This window comes from Canis lupus, chromosome 3 (genome assembly GCF_048164855.1).
Source record: "Canis lupus baileyi chromosome 3, mCanLup2.hap1, whole genome shotgun sequence".
NCBI classification, from domain to species: Eukaryota; Metazoa; Chordata; class Mammalia; order Carnivora; family Canidae; genus Canis; species Canis lupus.
In genome coordinates, this window is record NC_132840.1 from 75,553,008 (window position 1) to 75,565,122 (window position 12,115).

The following is a 12,115-nucleotide window of genomic DNA, read 5'->3' on the forward strand; positions in this document are numbered from 1 at the left end:
CTCCAGGGTTAAGGCTTTGGAATCATCTGCATCATCAGACTATTCCATAGTAGACTACAAGTAAGATAGTTGTTTATGGCCAAGCAGAAACACTACTACTTTATTTAATCCTGTTTTTGTTTCATAGGGTGGACATCTTGAGAATTAATTTAATAAACTGAGTTCCTTCTTAGCTGTCTTACCACTGTTTAACTAAAGCAACCCCTGAATCCTGTTTACCTTTTTATCAGACAGCTAGGCTCTAAAAGGTCCCTAGGATCATAGTTCTTAACTTTAGTACTTTTTAAAAAGGAATGAGATGATCACAATTAGATCCCCATCCTCGAATCAGTTTATTTATGTAATGAGATTGTGATTTGTACATTTTTATGTGCTACATAACTATGATGGTTTATGATAATAAATAAATATAAACCTGATCACTATTGAGGAGTATAAAAAGTCAGATTATTTCTTTAACTTTTTAGATTATATATTTTACTCATTCTAGTGTAAATTTTACTTAATAAAAAGGAAATCATAGCCCTATAGCAGGTAAGATGACTTATCCAATACTGAAAGCCTGGCTAAAAACTTAAAGGTAAACATAAATCACTGTGAGCATCCACAACAGATCTAAATTTGCAATGCCTTGCACTGTGTACTCTCTTTATACTGGAGGTCCCTCACATCCTACCCTGTAATGCATCTTCTGGACATGATAAAAGGGATTTCAGATGAAAGCAGTTTAAACATAGCTGAAGAGGGAAGGGAAGAAATAGGAAACCAGTGGAGGTGAACACATGGATAAGTAAATAAGCTATTACTAATGGAGGGCATTCTGACAGAAATACAAGTGAAAAACCTTACAAAGTATATATCCCTAAATTCTCCCAAATCATAGCATTTGTGACCACTAAATGTACCAAAAAAAAAAAAAAAAAAGGCTTTTAGAACCTCAAACACTGACACAATTGATGGTGAGTTCTGCAGGCAGTTAAATAGGGAGACAAGTATGAAATGCATTTAAATTCTCTGTTGAAAAGTCTAAGAGGAAGATATTGTCACTTTAAGGTCTGTTATCTAGAAAAGTCATTTATTTGGAAAGTCTCCTCTCGATGCTAGATAAATCATGAATGTCTGTTCTGGAGTCTTTCTGGTTAAGGTTGGTTTTGCCCTCTGTCCTTTATGCCTAGTGAAGTTCTGTCTTCACATTTAAAGTAGAAAAACTCAAATTTATTGCGTGTTCTTTCCTGTTTTCGTGGGATATTTTTTGTCCTACTCATTTTTTTTTAAAGATTTTATTTATTTATTTATGAGAGAGAGAGAGAGAGAGAGGCAGAGATACAGGCAGAGGGAGAAGCAGGCTCCATGCAGGGAGCCTGATGTGGGACTCGATCCTGGGACTCCAGGATCACGCCCTGGGCTGAAGGCAGGCGCTAAACCGCTTAGCCACCCAGGGATCCCCTGTCCTACTCATTTTTTAAAGTTAATTTAAAATTGCATCATGATATTCCCGAAAATTAGTTGAACCCTGCCTAGTTAGTATCATCTCAAAATATGATGGTTTCCTGAATTTAAGAAATTAATTGAACATAGTCATTAGTAGATGGTTGCTAATAACTCACCCTTCCAGAAATTAAGAACAATTCTTGGGATTATAAATTTTATTTGCCTTTGTGTCATATCTGATCGTATGAATAGTAATTTGCTATCTGAAAATGGCATCGTTCATTTAGATTTTTAGAGGACTCATAAAAAAGAAATGACAAGTTGGATTCTTTTTCTGTGGAGCAGTGATTAGTAGGTAATCAAACTTGCTCACATTACTGGATCTTACAGAACTGTCAAAGGTGAAGTAGCAAAATACCACAGACAAGTCTTTGACTTTGTTATTTTTCCTGTTCTCCCTCCCCAAGCTGGTTCCTATGTAGCTCTCACTGTTCAGGGACGCCCACCTGGGTCGCCCCAGATTCCACTCGCTGATTCTGAAGTAGAGCCATCAGTCATTGGACATATGTCTCCCATCATGACATCCCCTCATTCACCTGGAGCATCTGGGAACATGGAGAGAATTACTAGTCCTGTGCTCATGGGGGTAAGAGGGGGGAAAGCTTCTTTTAAATGCTCAGTGTGTAATGATGACTTTGCTTTATATTAAGAGTTTTAAAGCATTGATCTGATAAATTTAAGTTCAAGATACTGGAAAATAGCTTCCTTATATAAAAATTATGTATTAATTTGAAATTATTACAGAGTATTAGGATAGCAGATTGAATTAAGAAAGATTTAACACCTGTCATATATAGAACAAGGTGTCATTCACAAAAATATAATTAAGATACCCTATGTTCAAGGACCTTAGTTGTCTTCGGATATAAACTTTAAGAGGACAGAGTTTTGTTTGTTTGTTTATTGCATATTATATTACATATAATATATTCATATTAAGTCCTGTGACAATTCAAAGGAGGGAGGAAGCATATCAGTTGTAATAAGGAAGGACTTTATGGAAAGCTACTATTTGAATTGAGCCTTGAAAAACAGGTAACATTTAAGTAGTGGCCATGGGGAGGGAAGTAAACCAGGTAAAAGAAATAGAATAAACAGAGATAAAGAGCCAGGAAAGCACCAAGTATGTGGGGGAAGTTCCAAGATTCTTGTTTGGCTGGTGCCTGTTAAGGATTTAAGTAGTGGGAGATGAGGCTTGAAAAAAGTAAGACTATTTATTTTGAAAAATCACAACTACCAGGCTTATTTACATGTACCCGAAGAGGCAGTACGAATCCATTAAAATTGGGGAGTGGAGGTGGGCAAGAGAGTGACGTGATTGTAGCAGGATTTGAGGAAGGATAATTAGATAAAATCTTATAGGGTTGTGAAACAAAGATAGATGGTGAAGAGGAGTTAGGGAGCTGTCTTAACATTTTAGGCAGGAGGTACTGAGAAGTGTCATGCATGGGGATTGACAATACGGATCCAAAGGATGGATGGAAAGTGTAACATAATGATATTATACTTAAGGCAACTTCATTTCTCCAGCTAATATCAAAATGTAATGTCTTGAACCTAGTTTAATTTTGACTTTGAGCGTCAGGTCTCCCAGCCTGTCTTTATAACCGCTGCTTATTTTAGCTTCACGTCACTATATGGGTTCTTGTTTGTTTGTTTGTTGTTGTTGGTTTGTGTTTTTTTTTATCTTTTTTCTAGGAGGAAAACAATGTGGTTCATAACCAGAAAGTAGAAATTCTGAGAAAGATGTTACAGAAAGAACAGGAACGGCTACAGGTACTAAAGTTAGAAATGGGGCTTTTTACAGGCTAATGAAACTGAGTGGGCGTAGTTGAGTTGATATTTGTCATGATCACAGTCAAGTAGTACTGTAATCAATGCCATCACTATTTTATTAAGAATGGACTTTTTCTATATTTTCTTGCCACAAGTAATTAATTCTCAAAATATTTTTATAACTTTTCAGTTATTGCAGGAAGATTACAACCGAACACCTGCCCAAAGATTGCTAAAAGAGATCCAAGAGGCCAAGAAACACATTCCTCAGCTGCAAGAGCAGTTATCCAAAGCCACAGGCTCTGCTCAGGTAGCATCACTATTAAAAGTGCTACCCAACTTTTTGCAGGAGATTTTTCTTCTGGGAATGTGTTAGAGAATGTTGCAATTGCCTTTTTTAAAAGTTTTTTTTTTTTCTAGCATAGGCCAAGAGGATGTCCTGTGTAGCATGTTACAGAAATGATGTAACTACAAGAAATGTGGGCTTCCGATTCTTTGCTTGCTCATGATATCATGTTCCTTTGTTCCATAATTTAAAAAGAACTGAGTGCTTTTGCTTTGATGTGACAAACTACTAAAATGTATTTATATACGTTTGCATTTTTGAGGCTCATTCTGCCATTTTGAAAGAGAACGACATGTTTTTAAGTAGGAACGTAAGATTTTGTAAAGTGACAGGCATTATCCTAAATACAGAGACAAACATGTTCTTGCTAATCTTTACAGCAACCCTCTGAGATTAGATACTACTATTGTTTGCCCTCATTTTACGTGTACCTTTAGAGAAACTCAGATTAAATAATTTGCCTGAAGTCATATAGCTCAAAAGCAATGGAACTGGAATTTAGACCCAGTCTGATGAGTTACAAAGCACTTTCATGTTCTTAGCAACTATATTTTTACTGAAGTTTTAAACTAGATATAAACAGAATTTATTACACAGGTGTAAGTTATGGAGATGATGGTCTTACTAGAAACAGTAGCTCAGCCAGATTTGTAATCTCTAATATTCATGTTTGAGATAGGAAAAGGTCCTTATATCTCATCTTAAAGTAAAATGGACCATATTCCTGTACCATTTAAAATGAGTAAAAGCTGTTGATTCATTATGCTTTCTGAGTCTGTGAGTGAAAGCCACAGTTTCATAGAACTCAAAGGATTCTTTGAGATCATGTAGCCTCATTGGCTCATCTTAAAGTCAAAACATCCTTCAGTTGAGAAAATTAGAGCCTAAACTGGTTAAATGACATAGCCAAGGTCACATCACTGTAAGGTCTCCTGACTTCCTGGTTTGATGTACTTGTGGCTACATGGTATTTAGTTTTTTTCATTACTCTCAGTCCCATTAGCTCTATGAGATTTTGATTATTATGCCTCAGTAATGTTGACAGTTTTATGTTGTTATAATTACTGAATGAAGACAACATTTTTATTCTGTTCAAACAATAAAAACGTGGTTCCTGATCTAAAAGCCTGTATTCTATTATAGCATTGTGTTCCAGAATTGGCTACTTATTGAAATTCAAAAGTGTTGGAAGGCAGTTAACGAGAAGTTATAGTGTAATAATCTTTACTATAATGGGCAGGAAATATGAATCATCTAATTTAACCAACTCTTTTACCTTTCTGCCCTATTCAGAAGTTTGAACTTTTATTCTCCTTGCTAAAACATCATTTTCCCTGTCTTTGAAATCATGCCATATTAGAACCACAGAATTGGTAGTTATTTATACTTTAAGTTTTTAGAGGTTTAAGCCTCCTTGATCACATCAAACTGGCCAGATTTTTGGTAAATCTCCAATTAGGTGACAGTGTGAGTCTGTTTATGCAGTCAGTAATGAATGTTTCTTTTATTGTGTTGGTGTGTGTGTGTGTGTATTTAATCTGTTTTAGGATGGAGCTGTAGTTACCTCCTCCAAGCCTGTAGGTGAGCCGCTGACAGCCAGTGAGGTAGAAGCAGATCCTGGTGAGGGAATAGGCAGACTTGACTACTGCACTGGAGATGCTTCTCGGCCCGGCAGTGACAGCGCTGACGTAAGTGTTCTGCATCATGGTTTTCTTCTCTACAGCTCCTTTCCATATTTGATTTTAAGTTACATGAATTAGAGGTGTTCTCTTATTACTTACCTTTATCACCACCTTTAATATAGCAATGAGCAGAAATTCTGCAGAAATGAGCAGAAATTCTGCACTCTGTTGTCTATGTTCAGAGTTCACTTTTCCCCTTAGATACACATTGCCAAATGTTTCTTTTGAGGAGGTGGAATTTCCCAGCAGGCATCTTGTTTGTGGGTTGAGAAGTTAATAATGCTTTTTTTTTTTTTTTTTTAACTGAACCAAGAGGCCAACTGTTGATATCTTTAAGAGCATGTTAATATTCCATTTGTGGTCAGAGTGACTCAGTCTTGAATCACGGGGCACTTTGCCATTACAAAGAGGAAAAGCCTTAGTCCTATTAGATAGACTTGAGTTAATAGTCCTTGTTTAGTAACACTTTCTTGATTAACCCCCAAACTGCCAGATGAAGATGGATCTTTGTTAAGATGAATACGATGTACCACCATGGTCGTAGGAGTACTGACCAGTTGAATTCACTGTTGCTTACTCAGCATTCCTTTTTTTTTTTTTTTAAAGATTTTATTTATTTATTCATAGACACAGAGAGAAAGAGACAGAGACACAGGCAGAGGGAGAAGCAGGTTCCATGCAGGGAGCCTGATGTGGGACTCGATCCTGGAACCCCAGGATCACACCCCAGGCTGCAGGCGGCGCCAAACCGCTGCACCACAGGGGCTGCCCTTACTCAGCATTCCTTTGTAGGTAGTATGCAGTGATAGGAATAATGACTTAAGAATAGACCACCCTCTTTATTTTATTTTAATTTTTTAAAAGATTTTATTTATTCATGAGAGACACAGAGAGAAGCAGAGACATAAGCAGAGGGAGAAGCAGGCTCCCTGCAGGGAGCCCAGTGTGGGACTCGATCCCAGGACCCCAGGATCACGACCTGAGCCAAAGGCAGACACTCAACCATTGAGCCATGCAGGCACCCCAGTCACCCTCTTTAAAAGTGATAAGGAAAATAGTCTAAACCAGTGTTTTGAAAACTGTGGATCATGGAATCAATTTAGTGGGTTGGGGCTAGCATTAAAAAAAAAAGAATAGGGGATCACTGGGTGGCTCAGTGGTTTGGCCCCTGCCTTTGGCCCAGGGTGTGATCCTGGAGTCCCGGGATCGAGTCCCACATCAGGCTCCTGCATGGAGCCTGCTTCTCCCTCTGCCTGTGTCTGCCTCTCTCTCTCTCTCTCTCTCTCTCTCTCTAATGAATGAGTAAATAAAATATTTAAAAAACAAAAGAATAGAATAGAAAATAATGCTTTGTAAGATACAGATAAACTAAGTGTTACTTCTTGTGACTTTTATTATATATAAACGTACAATGCACATGTGTGTGTTCACATGCTGGTTAACAATGTAAAGTTTCTTATTGAAGGTAGTGGAAAAAAAAATTTGAAAGCCACTGGTTAAAGCCATCATTCAGGCTTTAACCTGAATGATGAGGCTTAGGCCCAATGACTCAGAACTTCATTCAAGGAAAATTTGAGGATTTTTTTTGGGGGGGAGTGGTGAGGGGTAAGGGGGAAGATAGTGCTAGCAGTCTTATGATTGGATGGGTGAAACTGACTCAAAAAAACACTTACTGGGCATACATACCATATGCTATAATGAGTGTTTTACATTCCTTATTTTAGTTAATTCTACTGTTATCATAATTTTACAAAAGAAAAAACTGGCCAAAGGGAGTTAACTAATTTGCTAATAACTTACACAGATAATCTGTAATCTGCCTACGTCTAGCTCTAAAGTACTAGTACTCTAAATATAAACGAAAGTACTGAGGAGTAGAAATGCATAACATTTGGGGAGAGCAGTGAAAACTTTACTGATGTATTAGGGTTATGGACGGAATGGCTAGAGTTTATCTTAGAAATAAAGGCTTGACTTCAGGTTCTAAAAGGCTTCATGTTGTTCTCGCAGAACTGTTTTTAAGGATTTTTCTTGCATTCTCCTTTTAGATTTAGTGCTGTTTCTCCTGTCTGTTTTCATCTCTACCACTAGATATTTTCTTGAGAGGACAGGGACATCTTTGACTTTATGTCACCAAAGCTTGGCAGATCCTACAATTAGGAATTTGCAACAAATGGCACAAAAGAAAAATTTGAATATTATCTTGTATTTAGAGGAACATTGCAATAAAATGTGTGGCTTAGAAATATAACTTTAAAAAAAAGAAATATAACTTTATGGAACACAGAATGAATTGACAAGTGTAGAAATAGGCATCCCAGTGACTTGAGACTGAGATATGATTTGTATTTAGTAAGTATTTGAATGAACAACAGAATGAATGAGAGTTTGGGCTTTATCTTGCATGTAGAAGTGAGAAGCATAGTCAGAAACATGTCAGAGTAGAAACGAATTCGAATAAAGAGACAGAAGACTGCTTAGCTTACTAGGATCTTTCCAAATGTATATTGAATGGCTAATAAATATTGGCTCCCTACTTTGTGCCAGTAGTTGGGCCTAATGCTGTACAGATACTCTTCTAAACTCTCCTAATAGTATTAAAGAAGTATCACCATTTTTTAGATGAGGACATTGAAACCGGGTAAATAATAAACCGGATGTTGTGGAAATCCAGGTGAGAGATGATAGAATGCAGGCGAGGATATTCACTGAACACATAAGAAATTCGTTTAATTCTTATAAGCATCTGTGTGGGGCAGCCCTGGTGGCTCAGCGGTTTGGTGCCGCCTTCAGTACAGGGCCTGATGCTGGAGACCGGGATCAAGTCCCACATCGGGCTCCCTGCATGGAGCCTGCTTCTCCCTCTGCCTGTGTCTCTGCCTCTGTGTGTGTGTGTCTCTCTCATGAATAAATAAATAAAATCTTAAAAACAACAACAAAAAAAGCAAGCGTCTGTGTGAAGCCTTACACACAGACGCTGTGCTGCTTTTTCCTTACAGATTCCCACCGTTGTTCCATGTGGACTCTATTAAGACTGTAGGAGCCAGTCTTCTATCTTTTGTATCAGTGGTTTTAAATTTTTCTCCATTTTCTACTTGTCTAAAATAATCTTCTTGTGATGTTTGTGATATCATTCTTATTGTAAAGCTCCCTGCTCATGCTAACCTCAGAAAAGGCTTTGAATACCCAACACCCAGTTCTCACAATAGAAGCAAGTTCATTCACAAATCATCTAAAATTTAGAGCATCTGCCTCTCAGATTTTTGTGAATTTGTGGCTGGTGTTTTTTAAGAACTTGTTTTGAAAGAATTTTAAACCTATTCAAAAATAGAGACTAGCATAACATTCCTTTCTATGTACCTGATCAGCCTCAGAAGTCATCAACAAGTGTTCATTTTCTGGTCTGTGTACCCCATTCTTCACACCCTCCAAATACTGGAGTATTTTCAAGTAAATCCAAGACATTATTTCATTAATCTGTGTTTTTAAGAGAAAATAAGACTTTTTCAAGAAATACAGCCATAATAACATTATCATCAAATCACATTTCTTAATATGCAATTTAATTATTCTAATTGTCTCATAATGATCTTTCTGCATTTGGTTTATGTGAGTCAGGATCTAGTCAAGGTCTTTAAGCCTTTGGTTTCTAAGTCTCTTAATTCGTTACCTTTTTTTGTCTGTGTGACAGAAACTGGGTCATATGCCCAGTAAAACAAACTCACATTTTAATTGTATTTTCATGGTGGTGTTTAATGTGTTCATCCCTCTATGTTTCCTGAGAGCCATTAGTGAGATCTAGAGTCTTGATCAGATTAAGAGCTGTTGTTTGGCAAGAACAATGCATGGGTGGACCTGTGTACATCCTGTTACATCATATCAGGAGGTGAATGTCTGGTTGTCTTTCTGTGACTGTAGGTTTGTTGAAGGTGTTCAGATGATGTCAGCATGGTTCCTTCATAATCAACTTTTCCATTAAGCTTTTATGTAATGTTCTTACCAGTCATTGATGATCAAATGCCTGCATCCATTATTTAATTAGTGGTTTCAAAAGGATGCTATTATAATTTTGTCATTCCTTCTGTGTTTACTAGATGGAATTATTTGACAAAGAAGAATTTTCTCTTAATAGCTTTTAGATTACCCTAAAATGTAGCTTATACAGGAAATGAAGTTTACTAGCTTACTGCAAACAGATACATAGAGTTGGTACCCTAACAAAATCTAAAGGTCACCAATGGGGGGGGGGGTGTGTGTTCACATGCATATGTGTAATATTTTGAATTCATAGACTTTAACATATTTGCTTGTTGTGTTTGAGTCCATTGTAATCATTACTTTTTGTTGTTGCTGAAACTGTCCCTCTTTGGGGCGGTGGGAGCTCCCTTGAGTTGTCCTCTCTGTTCTTTTAACATGACTTCCTAGTAATTTTGATAGCTTTCTTGCTTTTTGGTGTGACAAGATTATTCTAGCTTTATCTTTTATATTTCTTGTCCTAGACCTAGAGTCCTCCATTTCCCCAAGATGGGGCTTATGTTTGAAGCTACTATTGTCTTTATCTTGTGCTAGCTTGGTATATGTATAAATAGAATGCATCTTCCCAATTGATGTTCACACAAAAATCTCTTGTACCTCGTTTTCAGCTGTTCTGAAGAATGCCTCCTCAAAGGAATATTTTGGGGTGTTCCTCATCCTCCAGAATTGAAGTTCTGCACATCATATTGTTTCTGTTTTACATTAGGTCATCCTAGACATACCATGTAAATTTTATATATAAGAATCTACCCATCACTTTCACATGATACAGAAACATAGAAGCTTAATTTTATTCATATAAATAGGCCAAAATGTTTTTAACTTGCACAGAAAGAAGAGTTGGAGGCAGAGGGGGTTAGAAGAAGTCATAAAGACAGAGTTTAACTTTGACATATTGAGTTTGAGGTACGTAAATACATCTAGTTGGGATTACTTGGTAGAAATTAGCTGTCAGGCCTGGAGATACAGTACAGCTGTTCTCTTAATGCGATATTATTTATCAACATAAAACTTAGATCAGTTGAGAAAATAAGTGTCTTGCCAAAGTCAGGAAAACAAATAGTGGAGCTAAGTATTCTATGAAAGGTATATCGTGGTTTCAGACACAAATGTGAAGTTCAGAACCTTATTTTTCCTTATCCCTTTCTGATGAGCCTATTGAAATGAACTGAATGTCTTTTTTTAGAGTCCCAAGAGTGCCCTGAAAGAGAGGATTTGTCTAGAGGAAAACCCAGAGAAAAGTGAAGTGATTCAGGACACTGTGAGTATGAAATCCATGAAATGGTAGTGCTTTCTTTAGCTTTCCTTCTACTTCAGTGACAGACACACCTGATATTTGTGGATTGTGTGTGTGCAGGTAGAGAGAGAAAAAACTTAAACTTATTAATAAATATTCGATAAATGGAGAGCTACTCCCATGATAGTTAGTTGGTATTATTAGGTGGTTTAATGTTATTTTACTTATTGTAGTAAAATGTACTTAACATTTACTATTTTAATAATTTTTAAGTAAACAGTTCATTGTCATCAAGTTGTATGTATCACTGTGTACAGCCATCACCATATCTGTCTCTAGAACATTTTCCTCTTCCCCAACTCAACCTCAGTACCCATTCAACGCTGACTCCTCATTATCCTCAGCACTGGGCAACTACCATTTTACTCTGAATTTGACTACTTTAGAAACCTCTATGAGAAGCATCATATGTGTTGTCCTTCTGTGACTGGCTTATTTCACTTAGCATAAGTCTTCCAAGTTCATTTATATCGTAGCATGTGTCAGAATTTCCTTTTTAAGGCTGAATAATAGTCCATTGTATGTATAGACCATGTTTTGCTTATCTACTCATCACTCAGTGAACATTTGGGTTGTCTCCACCTTTTGGCTATTATGAATAATGCTACTATGACATGGGCCTACAAATATCTATTCAAGTTCTTTCTTTTAGTTCATTTGGCTGTTTTTTTCAGAAGTAGAGTTGCTGGATTTTGCATATTCTTAAGTAAATGCTTTTACTTTAGCATTCTCATTTTGTTTTTTAATCAGATTTATAAAAAGTTTTATAGTATAAGATTTAACAGAATATTGTGACTCATCAGTTATTAGCAACATAAGGACTATTGGAAAATCAGAGACACTGAAACAGCTAGAGTCTAACAACCACTCAAAACAAGTTTCTCATTTTACTTTTTTTTTAAACTTTAAAAAAAATTCCTAACGCCTTGAGGTTCAAAAAACAAGTAGTAAAAAAGGCAGAATCACGTTTAGAAGATGCAGATACAGAGTTCTGCACCACACCTGAGGAGGGAAGACCACAGCTACATAGTGCTTAAACTGTTTATATCTTGTGGATACATGTGCAGAGCTTCAGCTGTAACTCCTATACAGATAACCCCTGAATCAGGATAGCTTCACATCCTGCATGTCTGATTGCTCTCAGGTTGAGCCAAGATCTTCCCAAATTTGTGTTTATCTTCATACTGTATGGCCTTTGATTTTAGTATTTGTGGTCTTCAAACATCCATAATTTGTACATTACATATACATGCCTTTACACTACCTTTTTCATGCTAAATCCAACTTTGCAAGTGAGCTGACAAATGGAGGAGCCATTGCATGGGAGGGAGATCTGCCAACCTACAATTTATGTTTGCAATTTTGGTTCTTTGTTTCTATACAAAATGATTTTAATTTTGTGTGATTACTTGAAAATTTTGTTGCATTATGCCAGCGATTTTCAACCAGGAGTGATTTTGTCCCTCAGGGAACATTTGGCAGTGTATG

The 12,115-nt window shown here is 36.7% G+C and overlaps 1 protein-coding gene across 10 annotated transcripts in view; it reads left to right on the plus strand.

The window, feature by feature from the left end:
- Nucleotides 1–12,115, plus strand: part of ARHGEF12 (Rho guanine nucleotide exchange factor 12) — a 151,388-nt gene that overhangs the window by 91,234 nt on the left and 48,039 nt on the right. For 9 of the 10 annotated variants that reach the window (XM_072822386.1, XM_072822389.1, XM_072822387.1 and 6 more), the window contains 5 exons: nt 1,899–2,077; nt 3,190–3,267; nt 3,458–3,577; nt 5,161–5,301; nt 10,517–10,591. In XM_072822386.1, coding sequence (XP_072678487.1) covers nt 1,899–2,077; nt 3,190–3,267; nt 3,458–3,577; nt 5,161–5,301; nt 10,517–10,591 — 593 coding nt within the window. The remainder of the gene's footprint in view (nt 1–1,898; nt 2,078–3,189; nt 3,268–3,457; nt 3,578–5,160; nt 5,302–10,516; nt 10,592–12,115) is intronic. The other variant, XM_072822385.1, reaches the window with a different exon arrangement.